The 22,727-nt window shown below is 42.1% G+C and overlaps 1 protein-coding gene across 1 annotated transcript in view; it reads left to right on the top strand.

Moving 5' to 3' along the window:
• Positions 1-22,727, top strand: part of FAM107A (family with sequence similarity 107 member A) — an 850,316-nt gene that overhangs the window by 465,042 nt on the left and 362,547 nt on the right. Inside the window, exon 2 of the mRNA XM_086939063.1 lies at positions 14,917-14,980. Within this exon, the coding sequence (XP_086795189.1) occupies positions 14,917-14,980 (64 nt within the window). The remainder of the gene's footprint in view (positions 1-14,916; positions 14,981-22,727) is intronic.

Genomic DNA, 22,727 nt, shown 5'->3' with positions numbered 1-22,727 from the left:
GCTTCAAGTGGATGTTACTGGAGCACATTTCTTATTAAGGAACCAATAATAAGAATTTATTGTGTAGTTAGTTAAAACCATTACAATTTTAGCGTAAAATCAAGTGTGACAAAATTCGTATTTACATTTTAGATTTGTTAAAAGTTAAAAAAGGTCATTTGCACTTCTTACATAAAACCTTGATCATGGTGTATCTAATTCCAAGCCAGCACATTTGAGTTCAAAATGTGGAGAAGTCTGCTGGCTGCTTCACAGTGATTCTGTTGAAGCTCTGAATTCATACTAATGATTGGAAACAGTTCTTAGCACCAATCTGAGAATGTACATCTAAAACCAGAAAGGAAAGTGAACAATGTGCAAGTTGATACCAGATAACAATCGTCCTCAATTACAATGTCAATTACATTATCGCTGGGCCTTTTTTTGTTTTGTTTTATTCATATTTTATTTTTTTGATTCCAAGTGGTTCATGTGCAAAAGTGCAAATGTGCAAATCAATGTAACGCATGATTGAAAACACACATAGGGTTGTTGTAAAACCCAACCAACAAAAGTAGCCAAATCAGACTTTCTGTGCTTAAAGCAGGTGCAACCAAGGGGAAGTGTGTTCATTTCTCAAAAAGAAAAAGAGCACATTGTAAGGCTACTGCAGGGCACAGCACGTATCTTCTAAGCTTATCCACGCTTAGGAATTTTTCACTTAAAGAGTATGATTCCAGTACAAATCCAATGCCAGGCAGCGCACCTTCTCCTCTGTGCCATGGCACGGGGCTGTGAGGCCCGTAAGACACCCTTGTTTGCAGGCCCAGACTGGCCGTAGCGGGCACCAGGCGTTTCCACGTGCGGCCACAAGATTGGGGGCCGGTTTGGGACCAGTGGGGGGCATTTTTGGTACAGGAGACCAGTTTTGCAGCAAGGCTGCAATATCACCCCTGTACCAAGAGAGGCTGCAGAGCTGTCCTCGCACACCACTCCCTCCCCCCCATACTCCCCTCCCACCCACCCACCAGCCCCGTAGCCGGTTTGACTCAATAGCCAGGGGCGCGGTTTGCATTCCCAGTCCGGCCCTGCTCGTTTGACTGCCAGAGCAGGGAAGGCGGCAGCAGCAGGTCGATTTTAGTAGATGTGTGTCTGCACTGTGCCCCCCCTTGTGCAATACAGCACAGCAAATGTGGCTCATGTGCTGCGTGGTGTTAAAAATTGGTAAAATTGGCCTGAGAATGCAAAGGGAATTCTCACTTGGATTTACCTTCTGAAATGATACAAGGTTCTTGTAAGATAAATAGAACTACTCCACAAACTAAGGTATGCAGAAAAACTGGTTCTTCTGCCCTTTGGGCATGGAAACCTGCGATACATAAACAAACATTTGCTTCAGAATGACAGTGCGCAGGCATGTTAATGCAACACTTTCTCAGTCTTTTAATCTCGCTGGCTGTGTGTCACTTCCTTGGGACTGCAGCCTACTTAGCAGTCAGCTAAATTCACTTCAGAGATGCAGGAACCGAATTCTTAACAATCACATTTTTTCACTGCATAGATTTTCCCAAGGAGAGTAGGGAAGGATAATGGAACACTCATAATGGTGAGAAATTAACATTTATGCGGTATATGAGAATATTGGTAAAAACAGGTGAACTTTCTCTGGGAAGAAATTTCAGAGCTAGCAGCAGAACATCTAGCATCACGCGCATTTTACGATGATGCTACAAAAAGATGATTTACAATATTCTGGAGAGACAGAAAAACAGGAACATGTCTAATAGTGGTCTAAAAGGCCAGGTACCACTTTCTGCAATGTAAATAGTTCACAATACATGGGGACTCATTTATGAAAAGTGACGCATCGCTGCGTGAAAACAGCGATGCGTCACTTTTCACTGTGCACTCCTTGCGACATTCCTGATGCTTCATATTTAATGTATGACGAATTATGTCGCAAGGAGTTACAGATACTTCAGTATTTCTGACGTATCTGTAAGCGCAAAAGTGGTGCATTGCTGGAGTGTGTCACAAAAGTGACGCAACTCCGGCAATGCGTCCTTTCACATGGGGAAAGCCCCATGTGAAAGGGCTTGCGTCAGTCTTACGCCTGCTGTGAGGCAGGCGCAAGATTTTGACTCAACAGCATCCTAAAAGTGACGCAGTGAAATCTCATAGATTTCACTGCGTCACTATTACGAGGCTTTTTGCGGGGGAACGCCCCCTCTGAATACATTATACTTGACGCAGGTATAATGTGGCGCAGGGGTTTAAAAAGTGACGCATCTACCTAGATGCATCACTTTTTAAATATGGCGCATTTTTTACACCGCTGGTGCGTCACAAAAAGTGACGCACCGGCGGCGCAAAACTGACGCAAGGCCTTTATAAATAAGGCCCATGGTCCCTTTGGCTAGGCTGCTTCACGCAGTACCTTGGCCTTCACATGGTGACAAGAGCTTTCTGTCATGATTCAGGCCTTATTACAGATGTAATACCGTCAGTGGTAAATAACCACTGCCGTGAGAGTATTACTCAGGCAGATAGTACAAACATTTTCTGGTTTCATGAGGTAAAACTGGTGTTTCTAGGACCAGCATTAAATCTTGAGCTGCTGGTAAAAAAGTTCTAGAGGCAATTAATACAAGTGTAATGAGCAGGGGCATTGGAAGTAACTCGGTATCAAAAGCATTCCTCTGTTTTATGCCAAGTGTGTAGTGGCTGCACTTGAAATGCATTTTCAAAAGGGGAAGATAGCTCTTGCTTGAACAGTGCTTTACACCGGCACGGGCCTTATCTAATTTTCCAGAATAAATGTTATAAATTGACTATTTTTCATTACTGAGAGTTAGTGCGAATGAGCTTGCTGCAAAGTAAAGTTTAACCACTGACAGTAATATTATCACAAACGAGGTAATATTGTATTTGTTGTAACAATTTACATCACCAAAATCTATGCATAATTATTACTAACAAAACAATGTAGTAATTCTGCACCATAAATGCTTCATATGCAGTTTATTCCTCATATACTGGTAGACGGTTCACATTCTAAGAGTAACAATGCACTTCTATATAGTGAATGGGTTGTTTTTACGTTACTCTTGGATTTAGCAAGCCATCAAAATAAGGTAGTTAACCAAGTGCGTGCTGGGGCTTGACTCAATGGTCAAAGAAAAGTATTATGTGATTTGAGCTTGGAGAACCTAGCGAACAAAATGCCTACTGCAGTATACACAAATGTCACATATAGGACCTTATCATGATGTCGGTAGGACCGCCACTGAGAGGCCATTGGTTGCAGCCCCACTGACCTCCAGGATAGCAGTTCGACTGCTGCATTATGATGCAGTTGGTGGTTCGCAGTGGTCGGAGGGACAGACCGATGCCTCTGACAGGCTCAAGGAGCTTGTCGCAGTGGCTGCCAGACCGTAATCCCTACAATGAAGGCAATGGCTGCGCAGGCACTGCCGTAGGCATTACGATGTCCTATTTCCCACAGCCTTTTCATGGGGGTCCCACCGCCATGGAAAGGTTGTCGGGATGGGACTTAGGGGGCCCCTAGCTGGGCCCCTGTCCCCCGTGGGCCTCCACTATGTAGCCAGGGGAGAACATATGGTGCCTTCCCAAACATCCATGCTCTACATGCTGCAAGGCACAGGGTGTATGCATGTTTGCACACATGCCTTTTACTACTGCGGCTTGCGCTATGACCCTTTTACGAACCGTAGCACAAGCCACAGTAGTAAACTGCATGTTTCCAATCGCCTTCATGGGTGTTTCCAGTCTACTGTTTTCCCCCACCCTTTCTGATTTTAGTTTGTTAGTTACTGCCTAGTACCCTCCATCACCTTGATGATGGGATCGCTTGCCATTGGTGCGCTTACATGGTGGCACTAAAGGATGCTGTCTGCTTAGGGGTAGTGGAGGACCTACTCTCAATGCCCTGCAAGCACGCTGCTTGCTAAATTAATCTACTATAGCCATGTTTTTCATTTCTTCTTTTTGACGGCGAGATTACATACCTAGTGTGGAAACCTTATTATTTTAATTCAATTTCATTTACTGACTTTGCATTTTCCATTCGGATTTGGGTTTATATATATCTTTTTTGTATATGGCACTCAGCAGTTCCGGAGCTCTATTTTAAATTGGCTTCTGCCTTCACTTTCCTGTTTTTTGCTTTTGATTCAGGCCTGGGTATCTCTGTCTCCTTGACTGTGTTAGCATCTTCTATTGCTGCTCCCACTGGGCAGCATGCTTACGGCCGCCACATATACAGCCATGACAGCAGCCTCCCAAAAGCAGGGCCTTTTGTGCTTTGGCCAGGCTCAGTGCACAGACCACTGGCTGCTCTTCTAGCCCCTTCAGCAGTCCACCTCACACTGAAAGCAGAGAGGCACTCCTAAACCTACAACTGAATTACCTCTCCAAGGTCAGCCCATCCTCCATCTACTGGGCTAACAAAATACTGCCCGGGTCTCTCACTTTCCTATAATCAATCAATCTTTTCATTCCCCTCCTGCTAAATTGAAGAAATCTTCACATGTATGCTTATTAATATCCGTTCCTTCCCTCCCTAAACAGAACATTTAATAACTGACTTATTAGCAGTTGACAATCTGGATATTTTATTTTTGATTAGAACATTAAAATGTTGGGAGCTACAGTGAAAACATTATAGTGCTCCGGACTTCTAATGGCTGGTAGAATCCCAGAGCTCCAACATTCCAATGTTTGTTCACAGATGTTGCTGTAAACAATGGCCTTCTGTGAAGCCTTTGTTTTACAAATTAGAACATTCTGCCCTCTAGGGGTGGAATGTTCTAATAGCCTTAGAGCCCTCCGTAGCGGTCTCAACTGCCCATTTAATGACTGCTCTCTTGTTAAAGGTTAAAGCTGGAGCAGGCCTTTAATGGCCGCGAGATCCCTCTATAGCAGGCTCTAAGCCTATAATAAATCCTAGTAATATGAAACCCCAGGTCTACATATTGCACTTGCAGTCCCAATTTCCTTTAAGATCATCTATCTCAACAGGCACAGTAAATTCGGTAGCAGTTTATCCTTCTAAAGAAAATGTTATGTGTTTTCTTAGACTGAGTTTCTGGCCATTATTACCAAGGTCTCCCTGGCATGCAGTCACGCTTATTTCCTTGTTCATCACCCTCCAAGGCATGCTCATAACTTTGGTCTTTACTGTGCAGGCCAGGCTTTGCTGTCCCTTTTGCTCTTCGATCTTCCAATGTTGTGGTGAGAGGTGAATTCAACTTCTCGAATGATTTATCTGATTGATCAACTGAATTCAATATGATCGATGACTGTTACTTCTGAGGTCTTTCTTAAAAAGGGCAAGGGCCTGTCCCTAAGGTAGGATACAGGACTGAGCTGATTTTTCTCTTCATTTGAAGAGATATTCTTGGCAAGCGGCCTCCTAATTCAGTAATTCAGTGTGTCTTTCTCATTGAGCTTCTCGTCTGTGTTAAGACCCACTTCCCAAATACTCGAATAGGTACAGCATGGTCTAATATTATGGCGTGGAGACATTTTATTTCAGTAGCAAGCAAATACTATATATGAGCACCAGATTTATTTTCCAATTCAACTCTCTTTATTTCCTCGATAACTGAGGCACTTTACCCAATTTCTTATTTTTCACATATCAATGCAACTCACACTCGTTGGCTCCGCAGTTTACTTCTAGGTCTGGAAGTAACTTTAATTACACCGGAGTAATCAGAGTAATTTGAGTCATTCTGTGTAATTGTTTGACGCAAAATAATAAACAATTACACCCACTTGCATAATTAAGAGTAATTTGGGGGAGAATAGGCACAGGCAGAAAGATAATTAGCCTGCGGGAGAGGCTACTCACACTGCTGCTCATGTTGTTTAGCGTAAAATACATCCTCGTGTCCATTTTAGATTATCAGAAAGGAGACACCTCATATCTGACAGCAAACTTGGGTAGACGGTCAGCAGGGCCAGACTGGCCGCAGCGGGCATCGGGCGTTTTCCCGGGAGGCTAGAAGGGGTGGGCTGGTTTTGCAGCGGTGGGGGTAGTTTTTTTTTATTGGGTGCCGGTTTTGTAGCGGTGGTGCAATATCGGTCCCCAATATCAAAAGCAGGAACTGATTCCCATCCAGCCAGAGGGCTGGTCTGAGATCCCAGTCCAGCCTGGACAGTCAGGGGGGTAAGTTGAACACACAGCGACCTGGGATGGCAAGAGGCTGAAACTCTGCTATGTGCATGTCCCACCCAGGCTACATTTGTCAGCATTGAAAGCACTGGGCACCAACTCTTGCAGTTTCCAATGAGGAGCCTCATTTACGAGAAGACCTCTATCTAACAATGAGAGACGAAATAGACAGAAGCATTGCACGTCATGAAGTAACAGAATTCAGTCCTCTTTTCTGGAGGCTCTGATATATGGACGGCTAAAAAACCTTAGTTAGACAAAACACACTGCACATAACAGTTTTTCAAGTATTGACTATCTCCTCAAACATTATACTCGTGTGGGGCACTTTTTTCAATGCTATGATGCACGCCCATCGAATCTGACCCCAATCCTTACTTTGAGTGGAATTACCTGGGGCACACCGGGGGTTGGGTGGGGGGCTGGCCACTGGAGCTATGGTACCTTTAAAATAGAGACCTAGACACAAAGATCCAAGAAGGTACACTTCTATCCTTCAAGGATAACCTGGGCACAGTTGACTTTAATATCACAAGTTGGGAGGCATACAAGATGGCCCTTACGGTGAAGGCCATTGCCCTGGTCTTGGGGGTCCAGACAAAGAAGCAGAAGGGGGTAGACAATCTACATGCAGGCAGCCACGGCCCGTGGAGGGACTTTCGGTGGGGCGGCGAGGCGGGGAGGAGGGGCAGGGTGGGGGGTGCTAAAAACTGGAGTATGGATAATTGAAGGTAAGTAAACAATTTAATAAATAAAACAAATTTCATAGCGCACCCTGCATCCCATTTTGCGATGCAGGGCGCGCTACGAAATTCGTTTTAATAATTTAATTGTTTACTTACCTTCAATTATCCATACTCCAGTTTTTAGCACCCCCCACCCTGACCCTCCCCCGCCCCGCCACTCCTCCCCACCGAAACTCCCTCCACGGGCCGTGGCTGCATGCAGGCATTCTGAGAATGGAATCAGAGTTTCAAATATCTGATAGCGACCAGGTAAGATACCAGTTGCTTCTTCAACAGCAAAAATATTGAGTCTTATTAGACATTTATGCTAGGGCTGCCTTCCAAGCCTGCTAGTTAAGTCTCTTTAAGGTGGTCAACAAAGCAGGTAAACTTCTGGTTCGGTTGGGACTGAAAGAGCATACCAGAAAATCGGTAATGGAACTGAATGCCACCCCCTAGAACTTACAATCCAGTAAAACAGATAGATTGCTGTGAAATTTGCCAAATATATTGTAAACTATACAAACCCACATGCCAAACAACACAAGCAGATATAAGAGACTTCCTGAAAGACATTTGCTTTGACAGAAAGGCACTCAAGATCTCAACACTGATATTGGAGAAGAAGATACAGCAGGCGCAATTAAAGATTTACATTCAGAGAAAGCTCCAGGATCAAACTGCCTGTCTATAGACCGACAAAAAAGCATGTTCATTGTCCTGGCCATGCACATGCAACTGGTGTTTCAGGAGGCCAGGGAGAGGAGACTGGTCTCATACGACCAGCACCTGATGACCATAATGGCCATATTAAACAAGCATTTACAATGCAATGGTCTCGGCATTGTTAAAGTTAGAGCAATTGGCATTGCTCATGACATTATTTTTATTTAGGTTTTGGTTTTTAAAACATATAAATAAATGGCATTGTCATTTACAATGCCAATAGTTTAATCGCTCGCAAATGCGAGACCTATTGCATTTGCACCCACACACACAAAGCCACCCACACACACATACAGAGCCACCCACACAGAGTCATTCACATAGAGCCACCCACACACACACAGAGCCACCCACACAGAGCCACCTACACACACACACAGAGCCACCCTCACACAGCGTGTGTGCACTCACTATATAGGGGACACTGGCATTTATAGTGAGATGTAGTGTAGTGCCTTGAAAACTGGAGTCGCAAACTGGCTCCTGCCTATGGTCAAACTATTGTTTCATTCTGGGCAATGCATGCAGGGTCAGTAGGAACCTCATTAGACAGCTATCCATTACTCTGGCCCAGATTCCAGATGGCAAAATGGATGTGCTAACGCAGAAAATAACCAACTAACTGCATCACATAACAACCAACTGGAACTGGTCAACCAGAATTTACAAAAGGGAACCACACCCTGGCAGAATTCCCCGGTTCCTCGCCATTAAATATATATCCTTTCAAACATGCAATGTATACATCAAAACAGCAGCAATACTTGTAGTATTTAAAGTGTCTTATTTAGGTTTTGCTCAGCTGGCCTCTTTAACTTCTTGGGCAGTTTCTCCACTTAAGAGTGACATCTGAGAAAGACATCCTGGCTGAAGAAACAAAGGAAGGACTACAACAGACGACTGCCGGCAGGACTAGAGGCAGAGGACAATCGAGCAAAGGTGATGTAGCAATAGGAGCCGTGAACTCAACGCATTAAATTCAGTGGCCAAATAGCATTAACAACAAGTAGACAGAGGCAGCGGTAGGCCCCGAGAGTGGTAGATAGGTGAGGTTGTGTGTGAGAGAGAAGGAGTTGAGGTGTGCAGAGGTGAGAGCCATACGGTAAGTGAGGTAGAGAGTAAAGGCAAAGAGGGGGTAGATTCACGGAAGATAGAGCTAGGGGTAGGTAGAGAAAGAGGTAAAATGGGAGGCTAGAGAGGGAGATTTTGTTATTAATCCAGTTGACGCTGAGGGGATGAGGGTTAAAGTTGGCATGCTGAGATGTCACATGAAAAACATATATTTATTGTCCACATCATACGTCACCGGGTGGTCATGGGCAATTGCCCACTATATGTACCTCATCTAGGCCTTAAAGCGGCTTTGCACTTAACTGAAGAGAAACCTGTGTGCTGTGAAGATGGGATCCGAACAGTGTAGCGAAAACACGATGTCAAGGGGTCATGAATTCCTTAGTGCCGCGTTACAGCTCCATTAATTTGTGAAATATTCTGAGGTAATTAAAAGTATTCACATGACTTTCCCGTGGTAAATCGCACAAGCGTGTCTGCAGCTGGACAGGCAGCGCGAGACAACAAAAGTCGCCACTTAAAAGGCAAATAAACACTTGAATTTTCGTCCGACGGCGCTCGCTTTTAAAACACGAAACATCTTTAGTTCGGCACAGATTACCAAAGAGAGGGACGAAAGAGACACCTGGCATACACTCGCGTGATAAAAGCAATGCATTAAAATGGACTTGCTAATCTAACTGGAGGCAAGATGCCGTCGGAGTGAGAGGTCGCACCAGCATCGCTCCGTGGAACCAGTCTTTTTTTATCTTGATCTCCCCACGCGATCAGTATATGAAAGACATATGAAAGAGATATGCTGTGCTGCACTGGGTTGGTCGATTTCAGATTTAAGTTGATTAAGCTGAATCTCAACTACGCTGAACTAGAACTGAAAGCTGAAAGTTGAAAGCTGGGGGGAAAAAAAAACTGAGAGCTGCAGGGAAAATCTTGAAAAACTGAGAGAAGAAGGAAACTAAGACAGAGGCAAGGATAAAGAATGGTGGCTGCGCAGGCACTTTCGCGATCGCTATTGTAAAGCATGCGCACATATGCTTTCAGTTATCGCGGCCCGTGTCTGGCCACAATAATTGAAAAAAAACAACACAGTGCTGTTATCAATGCCGTGTGCCCCTCTGCAGACTCCCCCTGCATTCCAGAGAGGGGCGCAACACGATCCGGTGTGCCCTGCAGGCGCGTGACGCGATCCGGTTTGCCCTGCAATGTTGTTGAGACAAGACCTGGCCGCACGCACAACGTTATCCTATGGGGAAACGCTGCGCGCGGCCAGGTCTTGTCTCACTTCGGCATTCTCAGACTGCTGAGACTCCGACTATAGTTCTCTGGCGAGAACGCGCTTTCAGCGCGTTACTAGCCGAGACCTAAAAAAGGTTAACAGCTATACAATTGCACCTCATATAGGCCCATCTCGCTGCTTAATTTAGAAATTAAGATCCTGGCAAAAGTACAAACCAACAGACTTAGGGCCTGATTTAGATTTTCGTGAAAGGGGTACTCGCTGACTGATATCATGCCCACTGTATTTCAAGTGCCATAGGATTTAATGCACCTGTAATTCGGCGGATGGGATATCCATCATGTTTGTGATGGAGTATCCTTAGTGAGTTTGCTAACCACCCTTGGGACTTTCCTTAATGCAGTCTGAGCCTTACGGCTATCTTGACGCGTGATGCATTACAATTGCCTGATAAATAGCATCCAGTTTAGGGGAATCAGAACGACAGGTGCCCTGTAGAGTCCCTGGAGGGGAGCTGGATAGGCGTTCTGTGGGTGAATAGTCCCAAGCTAAATCCTTGCCCTCTGAAACTCACCGGCCAGCCTTCTTGCCCATCTTTCGAGCTGTCGAGGCATGGCCGCTTTTGCCCCCTTCCTTGTCACTGTCATTCTAGCTGAGGGCGGAAGAAGAGTCAGACCCATCCACTGACCACTCAGCCCCATCGGACAGTGATAAAATGCAATCGCTCTGCTCTTTTTCCGGGTCGTATTTGCCAATCTCTGCCCCCCCCACTGTATCCCTTGCTGTGTAGAGCTTGTAGACTGATCATGAATTGCCAAATCAGGAGAATTATAGTTGCATACATCGGGTGGGGGTAAGCTCAAGGGAGAAAGGCTCATAACAGCCCTCAAATGCAGATTGACTACATCTTGGCCCCCGGGGTAATCGGGGCCCTCCCCAATCGCAGAGAGCCCATCCCTGCATTTCATGTATTAAGGGCGCAATTTGTAGCCTCCTCGACCATCACAGTAGATGGAGCAGTAGGGCCCCTCTTTCCCCTTCCCTTTGTGAGGGCTGGGGGCAGGGAGAGAGAATGCACTGACATTCCTTCATCCTGGTCGAGGGTGGGGAGCCCTGCTGGCAGCTTTTTGCTATCCAGAGTCCCGGGTTTGTCCGCATCCTTCGGCGTTTGGGGTGCTGTAGTCGTGATGTTTGGCTGATCCGATTCACTTGCTCTGGGCATTCCCCGCATCTGCAGGGCTTGCCTCCCTTCTGTGCTGACCCCCTTAGGAGATTAACCATCGTAGGGCCAGCCGGATGTGAGGTAAGGTAAGTATTTATTTGTTGATTACTTAAAATCATTACAATCAGCAGAGTACACATACAAAATAAAATTAGATTAAAAAGATGCCGCTATAGTGTACATTTATATCCAAGGAAAATCTACAACTAAACTTTAACATAGTTTATTTGGCTACAAATGATCATCATGCAAAAATAAAGTGCATTGTGCCAGCAGCTATAGCTTACAGTATACACTACATTATTCTAAGAAAGACTTTAAGACAATGGTAACTGCAAAAATAAAAAATAAAAAACACCCAATAAAATAACATTTAAAACAACTTTAGCAATGAAGTGAGATTGTGCTAATAAACTTTTAGCAGCAGAAACTAAAGTACCTTGTGCTAGCAGCTAAAGTTGTCAGTGTACCAAAAAACTTTAGAATAGTGAAAGATACATAAAAAGAACCAACCATAATAAAATTGCATTAGGAACGACATTGGCAATAAAGTGCATTTGTATTATTAGACTTTAGCAATAAAAAATAAAATTGTTAGTGCTGGCAACTTTAATTTACAATATAACATACATCAGTCTAAAAGGTACTTTATAACAATGTAAGCAGAGACAAAAAAGAAGAAGTTGTAGTAAAATACAATTGTTCAAACCTCAATAATGGTATGTGTTTCCGCTAAGCAGACTTTTACTGTTTTAATTTAAAGGATGCCAGCACTATCCCTAAAAACATTTAATAGCAATATAACAAACAGCAACAGTACACTTTGGCTAGCAAACCTTAACGACTATGATTTAAAGTGCATAACCTAAGAAATACATTGCAGCATTATAAATAATATTTGTATCGTAATATCTTCACTTCAATTGTCAATATTACAAAGTTTCTTTTCAACTATAAAAATAAACTTAACAAATCGGGAAATAAGACGGGTGGTGGCTCCATTAGACATAAGATGATGGCGTTTCTACAATATCTTACCCCCATCATTAAAGATAGACTTTAATATAGTTTTCCGCTCTTCTAACAATTTGGGACATAAAGTTACTATATGCAATAAGGTTTCCTCACAAGAACCACATAACCTACACAATTTAGAGGGCCACTTGTTTTCCCATTTTGGTCTTCCATCTTTAGTCGGTTATCTCCCGAACCGTAGTAGCATAAATGTATTCTTACTTAAGGGTTTTAAATGGAACAACATATATGGTAGGGGAGCCAGTTTACCAAAGGAATTTGCAATTGACCATAAGTGGTTTTTTTTCCTAAGTTCATCTTTATCTATTATATTCGACAATAAAATAGCTGATTGGTTCATTGATTTTTTATAAACCACTTTACTCCTGATTTCATCTTCTAGGTTTGGACAATCAAAATTACGTAGACACTCATTTAAGTATGTTTGCCAACTACTCGCGTATTCACCTCTCATCATCTCATGCCAACACTGATTTGCAAGGGAATCCTCTTCATCACGAGACAATGACAATAAGGTTTTTAAAAATGTAGATTGTCGGGCCAATATTTGTCTTTTTAGACCAAATTCTAGTCCTATATTGGTACAACTAAAAACTGATTTATATATTCTTATTTCAATGTCATCAAGGGTTTTCGCGTCTTTGCCATGGAAAATAATCGAACCGTAATCCAAAAATGGAATTAACTTTGCCTTCATAACCTTCAACAGGTGATCGTAATTTGGGCATGATAGCTTATTTCTCAATTTTCTAAAAGCAAATGAAAGTGATGTTCCCTTAGCTTCAAGGTTATTAAAATGCTGCCTAAATGACATACTATCGTCAAATGTGATTCCTAAATATTTTTAGGATTTTACACATTCAATAACCAAACCATTGATATTCCATTCTTTCATTCCTAATTTCTTTTCTCCTACGGTCATTATTTTTGATGTGCTTTACCGGCAGCCCCGCCTCTCGCCCTCCTCTCTGGAGGAGGCTCTGCATCCTGGGTCAACGGAATGCGTCGCCCACCTGGCTCTGGAGTCGGCCCTCCTGCGATCTCCCCCTCCTGTGCTCCGCTGGCAACTTTGGGCCCCATTCCTGTTGTTGATGGCACAGTGTGTTGGAAAATGAAATCTGAATGTCTCAAGTGACCTCTGCAAGGGGCCTGAAGGAAGAAAGGCATCCCAAAATCAGCACCACTCAAGATCAGTTCTTGGTGGTGCTGGAGTGTCGGTGATGAGTGTCAAGGTCTGTTAGTTACAGACCGCGGGTCAGCGTGCTGCTGTCGGCCACATGCGCGACCGCCATCTTGCTTCTCTCAATCATGGTAGGCATGAACTTTGTTCTGGTCTAAAGAAACCAGATAACCACAGTTGGCGCATGGTGCTTTTTGGCACTCTTTTCACTGAAATCTTTGAACTTGCATATCTCCAGTTCTACTGATTGAACTTTTGTCTTTTTGGTCTTCATATTTTAATTCTAAATTGGTGTGGGATTTTTCTTGGGTTGTGTTTTCACTTTATTGCTGTTCGAAGTGCTGCTTAAACACTTTACACATTGCCTCTATATTAAGCCTACCTGCTCTGTTCCAAGTTAACAGGAGATTGAACACAGGTTAATTTTTTGATTTCCTTGTGACTTCACCCTGACAAGGGTTGTAATTGATGCTTGAGTGGGGTTTACCCCCCTAAACTGGTAACCCAATTTCTTACCAGGAGGCACTCTAACAAATTATGAATCCTAATTTGATCTTTCTTGCCTTAGAAGACTCTCTCTACTGAAGCCATTGTTGTCTGTCTGGCTTTGATAAAGGATCCTAAGAACTATAAGGAAATCAGATACAGAAAATGCATTTGTAGGAGTGACTCCAACAATGTCAATTTTGAAATCCTTTAGTATTTACCAGATAACAGAAACGCACTTATTACTGCGGTATAGGCCATCAACTGAAACTCTTGAGCCATCTCTGTCCTGGGCTTTTCTTTCAATCTGACTCCAAGTGTAACCCATCTCCTTGCAGTGAGCCCCAAGGCCTCTGCACCAGGTGTTTCTTGGCCTTCCTAATTTGTTTGTACCTTGAGGTTTCCAGGTGAGGTCTTGCCTGGTAGTGTTTGAAACGGGCTTGCGGTAGTTGTGACCTATCCATCCTCAGCATCTTTTCAGGATTTTTTTACGGGCAGGGTGTTGGAAAGTCTGCTCCAGTAGAAAACAGAAAAGTGCATTAAAATTAGAACTGTCTAAACACAACTATTTTATTACAAGCTACATATGGTTTTCGTTTTGTAAAGGGTTCACTCATAGAACGCTGACATCTAACTAACTTAGACAAAATGTTATTATGTTTTATCCTAAAAATGAAGTTTGCACTCATTGCTATGGCAATCCTGGAGTCAAATAATGTACCAAATATTGTATAATGTCCGTTTTATTTCAAATAAGGAATTAAAGTTTTAACAATGCTTCCTTCAATTATGAATTGTGCTGTGTTATGTTTCTACTATGCTAAAATTGTTACGGATTTAATTAACTAATCAATAAAAAAATCAATCAATCAAACAAAATTAGAAGGCTGTAAATTTTGTGTAACCAATAACAGATCTGCTTTTAGAAAGTGTACATGCTCAAACTATATTCTATGCTTCAAAGTCGTGTTACACAGCCATAATAAGTATAAAGAAAGAAAGAAACAGGTTTAAACAAGTAGATTTTAGCTAAGTTTAATTCTATTTTTCTTCCAGAAGCAATATTGCCTTCAGTCCAAGTTTCATTATGAGAATGGCAGGAACATTATTAATGGCTCTGGTAAGTGCAAAATAAAGATAACAGCTGATGACTCATTTCAAGCCAAGAAGCAGCATGTTTTGATCCCATGAAAGGAGTGAGCTCTCCGTTTTGTCTAGGCATTGCACGTATATGCATGTTTAGTGCCATAAACTTTGAGTCATCCATTTGTCTTTACTTTGAATATTTAGACAGCGTTTATTCATCTAAGTCTGAAAGTCCTTTCTATTATAGAATTTGATAGAAGGAGATGTACAGAACAAAGCAGGGCAGAACGGAAGTAGGTTGTAGACCATTTACTTTGTTAAAAAGTCAGGCTTCTTGCTTTGTGAAATGACGATCTTTCAGTCATTTTCAGTCTGGCTGTGCGCTGCAGTTGCCTGCCAGAGATAATTGTGTTTCTACTCTTCTAAAACAATATACAGGCTGCCCCCTGTAAAGTCTATTACTCTTTGACCACATAATACTGGTTGGCTTATCATTCCTTCATCTATGGAGCGTTTCCATTGCAATACATGACAGGCTATTTTACATCTTAAAAGAAAAACACAATCATCACAGTTTCTGTCACATTTAAAAACAGAAACAATAATTCCCCTTTGTGAATGTTTGTAAAAGCTTCTTTTAAGAGTATGCAGTGGTCCCACAGACACTGCCTGCTCTTTAACAAATGAAAGGAAAACTTTTCATTTTTATTTTTGTAAAGCATCCACTTTTCCTTTAAGGAAAATGGGCTGCTTTACAAAAAATAAGATTGATTTATTTAAAAGCAATCACGGACATGGTGATCTGCTGACCCCAGCAGGCCACCATCGTTGTGATTTTTGCGATTCCTAGGGGGTCCCAAATTGCAGCCTACTTCATTAATATTCATGAGGTAGGTCATTTGCGATCCCCTAGGAATCGCAGAAAGTGTTCAACACACATTCATGCATGCTGTTTTGCGATTTCCTAATTGTGAAACGCAATAATCCACAATTAGGGACTCGCAAAACGGTGTGTTGATGCATCTGGTTCTATGTGATTTCATTGAATCACAGGATGTTGCGTGGTGCCGCTGAGACTCGAACCAGCGCTCAAGTCAGCAACTCTGGCTGCTGCACCACATCCTCTCCCCTCCTGTTTTATCTGTCAGGGACCTCTTTCCTTCTGCCGGACGATGATTGATGAAAACAGCTCTTATTCATTACATCGGCAAAACTAATGCATTACCAATGCTTGTTAACATGATGTATGCTTTTCTAGGAGTGGGCTTGAGTTGATTGTAGAGCTGGTTTACGGTTAGAGCTTAGTGGGAGTAGGTGCACAGGCCAAGGAGCCTGCCTCACACACTGCCTGCTGCATGTGTTAAAGAGAAGTGAGGGCCTCTTGCCTGTCTAACCAATGCTGCAGACACCCCAAATCAGCAATTTGAGAGCTGCAGATGTATTTGGCTAGAATCTATATTTTGAAATAAATATAGATGATCATCATTTACAACTCAGCTCTCTCCCAATGTGTGCATGGATACAAAAAATTAAGCATTGGCAAATTCAACAGACCTGGCTTTAATTTGGTAAATTATGCATGCACAAATGATGCTTGAATGGGATAGCACATTTAGGTCAGATATATTGCCTTTAGCAATACTTGTTTTCATTGTTGGGGGAGCTATGTGCTCCTTAGCATGGGAAGGTAAACTGAAAACTAGCATATTTTCAATGTAGTGCAACAGAAATATGGGTGGGTGGCATCAACATAGGTTTGAGACTAGATTACAATATTTATTATGGTGAATTATCTTTACTGTAAAATTAGCATTTTAAATAATTGTGTTGCTTCATAGTGAACTAGAGTAAGTTGATTGTGACTGAGAGCTGCATTAGGGGGAATCTGTAATATATTTAGAATTTTTCTAAATATATTGTCATTTGAAATACAACAGACATATTAAATATTAGAAAACGGTGTACATCTATTTGGTGGAGCATGAGTGCAGTGGTGCTGGAACAATTGCCAGGGGGGGTGGGGGGGGGGGCGTGCTTCTATTAAAGTTACATCACTGAATTCAAAGGGACTGTGAAAAATCCAAGCGTTTCACAAAGGCTAAGTACAGCAAATGAGCCACGCCCATTCAGCAGGAGAGGGGTAAAGGTGTGGCTGGTAGCCAGTGGAGCATTTTGGAGCACACTGTTGCAAATATGTTACTACAGCATGGCGAGGTGGCATGCTGTCATTTACAGGTAGCCCATTTTCCATTGAAATGGCTACAAAATTTGTACTCATATAGAGTTTTACTAACAAAACAATAACTCACAAATGATAATGTCTGGAAATCGGGTTTCAGCCATTTTTTTATCATTTGTACATCACCATGGGCCTAATTCAAACAGGAAGACTTACACTTTTGTGTAAGTGGATGTTTGTTTTGGAATACACAAACTCTGATTTAATAGTAGATGTATGACTTTGGAGACTCTGCAGTTGGGATGGAGAAGTCCGCACTTAAAAAGATACAACAGGCCTATATTTGTATGTTTTTTGTTCTCCGTCCTGACTGCAGAGCTTCCACAGCCATAAACTTACTATTAAATCGGAGTTTCTGAATTTCAAAACAAATGCAAACTTACACAAAAGTATAAGTTTGCCTTTGTGAATCAGGCCCCAATGGTCTTAATTTGTTTTTATCCTATTAAAATATTTCCGTCCATTACACTTCAGAATTACAAAACAAATGTGATACATTTCCTTACTGCTGATATATTTTAAAATATTTGTACAGTTCATTTACAGGTATTTACATTCTTGACTCACTCCCTTGGCCCCTAGCAAGATTGCCAGATAGTTCACTTTACAAAATTTTCTAACTTTGCAGTCAGCATAAGAAACGAAAATAGCAATCTCCACGGTAAAAGAATAGACAGAAATTTGTCAGAAGACAGCCTGACCTTAGGCCTCCATCTTTAAATACATAGCAAACATGACAAAATTAAATCTAAATGTAAAGGCATCTTTATTGCTCATTCACCTTCTGAATTCCAGAAGGGTTATTCTGGGGGTGCTGAAACCCCCATTCCTACTTCAATTTCTTATTCACTTACGGGACAACTTTTCCAAAGAAATTAGTGAGTTGATATGGGCATCATGCAGGAAAGATCAGCCCATCGCTACTCTTAGTGCTACGCAAACAAATGATGGACGCAATGCTGAATAAATGATACAATCACCCACAGTCAAGAGATCTGGGTTGAATCCGTTGTTCTTTTGCTTACCATGCCACTCCAGGTTAGGCTCAGCCATATTATTGTATCGCTACTCTAAGGCTGTTCATTCCTGCTTAGACTGCAGGTTTTTACCCTGTCTTTCAAGTTAGTACAGTTGGGTGAGTTTGCACTGTAAAATGTGTCAGTCCTCCGAGGAGTCCACATGTGGTGATGTATGAATCAAAAAGAATACCTAAACTGCTGCATGGTTGCAAAATCAGTACAGTTGTGTTATATTATGTTATGTTATATCCTGTTGGTTATGTTATAAAGACTTATAAAGAGCAGAGCCACCCCAAGGCATCCCAGAGTTAACCTACACCAAGGTGATACAACACAGAGCCAACACAGAGAAGATCTAAGCTGCAAATAGTCATATATTTCGCTGCTTTCTAAAACAAAGTTACTTCTCAATATTCCATAGATGTAAGGGCAAGTTATTCATAAAACTGGAGTCATTACTCGGAAAGAGCAACCTCCCATCGTAATTCTTTTGGAAGGTGGTACAAGAGCCAAATTGAGGTTGGCAGAGATGAGAGCCCTTGTAGGTATGCATGGCTGCACTGGGGATGCCAAGCTAGGTGCCCTCTGCTTGCTCAAAATCTGATGAGCTACACACGAGGCTTTAAATTACATACGTTTCTCTGTAGGAAGCCCATGAAGTTTACAAAGCAGCTTAGAGGCTGGACAAAATGTAAGCAGATGGAAACGTAGTCTTGCAGCTGCATTCGGAACCATCTGCAGCCTATTTATTTTGAACATAGTGGCACCCAGAGAAATAATGCTACAATAATCAAGTTGAGTGATGATTAGAGGCTGTATTATCATCTGCCATACCTGGAGATCGAAAAAGCGATTAATCGATTTAAGGCTTCTGAGAGTACCAAAACACATTATCAAGAGTACCTTGGCTTGTGACTCAAACAATAATGCATCATCAAGCCAAACACCCACATGTTGCACAGCAAATTTCAGCTGGGAAGGAGACCTTAACATCTTCAGCCACCACTGGTCATCCCAGACCTGAGAGTGCTTCCCATGCAGGAGAATTTCCATGTTATTGGTATTCAACTTCAGACAGAATGCATCAAATTAGTAATGGTGGTCACACAATCCTGGAAGTTGACAGCACCCTCTGCAGACATTGCTGACAGAGAGACAATAAGCTGAGTATCATCTGCATAGGATACCTGAGATTTCACCACATTTGCCAGTGGCCTAACATTGATGTTAAAGAGGGTGGAGCTTAGCGCAGAGCCCTGAGGGACACTGTGCTCTAAACTTCATTGCAAAGATGAGAAAGTGGGGATATCCTTAATAGTCTGAAACCTGTTAAGAGAAGCTGGCAAACATACTTTGAAGAAAAAGACCATATTTACAGGTAATTTGTGGACATCATTCTCAAATTAAACTTTCAAGGCCTGTATTAAGCCTTTGTCTATTAATTTGACTTGTCATCATGTGACATCTCATTCTGCATCCAAATCTCACAATATATGATCCATGCAAGAGGTGTTCTGGTATATTTTCTAACTATCCTATGGTAGATATTTGATGAGTTCAACAGCTCAAAATAACAAAATAATCGATGCATGTTGTCTGTCTCAGTTTCATACTTTCTTCATTGAATGAGTACAGAAGTATCCTATGTATGTCATCACCTCAATCATGTCATTCTTCCTGTCCCCTGTTGCTGCTGTCTATCTAGTGCCATGATGGCTCTGTGATCGAGCACTCTGTAATTTCGTTCCATGGACCATAGACCATATCCTCTTTCCTGTGATTGCCAGCACCTTATGTCAGGAAAGGTGAGAGTTATAGGTAGCCTGTATATAAAAGATGCCACTCTAGAGGCTATGAGACTCAGCTTGCATTAGGGCTGGCCATGCCCCCAACAACAGTATAATCAACCTGATCAAAGCCTAGGATGGAGACATGAGTCAGAGACCCTTTAGCTTCTCTATTCCTCATCTCCCTTAATGACCTAGGACTTGCACAGTTAATCATTGGACAAAATCATAGTAAAGGTCACAACATAAATGCAGCATTTGCAAGAGACATCTCTAAATCCATACAAAACATCACTCTGGTTGTCTGGTTGGATCACTACTCAATCAAATTTGATTTTCTGCAGGTCCGCTATTCTTCCCATTCTAGCCCATAAATATCTACTCTATATAAACAGGCCCAAACTATCAATTGAGTTTTACTTAAAGAACAGCTAAGGACTCAGGAGAAATCCAGCCAAGACTGCTTCCAGATGTTTAGTACATCGTGTAACACCCAACAATCAACCAATCTGATGACACAAATTTCCAGATTTCAATAACACAAAGCTCCTTGTTTTACTTTAGAACTAAAGTTCTTAAAGCAACAAAGAGGTAAATTAGAATCCATGTGGAAGAAGCACAAGTGGTCAGCAATCCCTTCTCAATTGCCGTGTAGCCAATAGGTTATACAAACAAGCCATTATTAAAGTTAAACAACTTCTGATTTCCAAAAAATCGTCAATTGTGTTAACATGGGAACCGCTTCTGCTAAACTCAGCTGCCTTCATGTCACACTATTACCCACCTGTGATTTCCTCAGAGGAACTCTGCACTAACATCAATAAATTCTATTTTAATAATCTTTTTAAGAAATTACCTATGATCTGGAGGCAAACCCTAAGCTATGGCAACCTTCACAATCTCTATTTAGTTTTCTTATATTGCCTTTACTATGTTTACTTCCTCTACTTTAGACATTAAGGGAATTCTTGAAAACCTTAATTCTACTGACTCAGGGATACATTATGCACCTCCATGGTTGTTGAAAGAGTATGCCCCAATGTTTGGCCCTCAAAATTATTTTCTGATTAGCGCTTCATGACTTGATGGTGTTGTACCATCTAGCTGGACAAATAATATAGCACCACCATTGCTATGAAAATGAAAAACAGAAGTTTGGATCTCCAGAAGGAAATGCCTCTTTTTCTATAATAACCAGCACAGTTTTGGACTGAAGCTGCTGGGTTTTTCGAGAGTGTACTGAGGACTGCAAACCAGACCTCAGTGTCAGTTTTTTAACTAAGTACAAAGTGTATGTTTAATTGTCTATTCCCAATCCGTATAAGCTGACATACTTATAAGCTCATAGTATATGGTACCAACAGTACCCAGGGCATGTAAGTTATAGCGTCCACCAAGGGCTGCAGCACTGATTGAGCCACCCTGTGTGTGATAGAAAACAAACTGGTTCCCAGTCTACAACTGCAGCCTGGAAGTGCAGTTTTAAAACTGCTAGTTCGACTTTGCCATCTAAACCAATGAAAATGCCCCAATGTCCCCAACAATATATATAGGACTCCCATAAAGAAGGCCTATAGAGCCTTAAGGATGGAAGGTGTATAATATTAGGTAGGCCACATACTTTTAATATGTCCTAATGGCAAAAGTTCCAAATTGTTGTTTTTGCTATGAAAATGTTAGTGATCCCATTAGCTAATACAGTTACCGGATGACCTCTCAGTCCGGCTAACTTCTGAGTAGGACTACTAAAATGGGTACTTCAAGGTACAAAGTTAATCATGGCATTAAACCCGACTTGATGCCCAAATCAAATTTAATGATACTTCTAAGGAACAGCAACTTTTAGAAAGTTGCCACTCTATTGCATAGTCTATCCAGTGGCCTTGCACAAATGCTGGCGACTAGACAGCCTTTTGCCCCCCATGGGGTGGCTGTGTATGAATGACTCCCAGTGTCAGGAACCATAGAGGCCTGCCACAGAGGGAGGTGTCACCGCCTCCTTGCAGGAAGTCAAATGGGTTGTTAGCCCAAAAGGCGAGTTTCAAAGGGTAAGCTGCCTTCTGGTGGGCAAATGGTGATCACACTCATGGAGGGTTGCCTCTTTATTCAGTTAGAAAGGCTGGTGGTGGGAACAGAGAGAGGAGACACAAGTTGCTGAACCAGCTTTTCCATGGGTATGTATCTCACAGGTAGCCATACTTATAAGGTGGGCTACCAAGCTCCCACCATCCAAGGAAGGGGTGTCAGACTTCTTGGGAGTGTGCAGAATAGTGCATCCTGGGATTGCTAGATGTCACACATAGCTGGACCTCATCACAGCGCAGGAGGGATCTTGGTAGCCCATTGGCTAATGACAGCATCATCCCCCAGGGCACTTTCTGGGCATAGATATTGTAGTAACCATACTCACAGCGGTAAGTGTGTAAAAGCTTCTTTATTCATAAGTACATGTATACAGCTTCTCAGTAACCTCCACCTTGCTCAACTGACAGTAATACCTAGAACTCCCCAGTGATGCCATTCTATTGCATCACTAAGTTCTACAATAGAAGAAGGACATTTCCACACATCTTCCCCCCTTACAAGCGATTCTATTACAATTGATAAAGAAAACATAAATAGGTGAAGAAAAAACAATGGGACATAAATAACTAATGAAGAGATTCCCACGATAGAAATTCAAAAGAAAAACCACTACAATGTATTCAGTCAGATTTGGAATATTAACCTTACACA

Source organism: Lissotriton vulgaris, chromosome 9 (genome assembly GCF_964263255.1).
Source record: "Lissotriton vulgaris chromosome 9, aLisVul1.2, whole genome shotgun sequence".
In the NCBI taxonomy this organism is placed as follows: domain Eukaryota; kingdom Metazoa; phylum Chordata; class Amphibia; order Caudata; family Salamandridae; genus Lissotriton; species Lissotriton vulgaris.
Note: the sequence above shows the minus strand (reverse complement) of the source record. Positions and strands in the feature narration are given on the sequence as shown.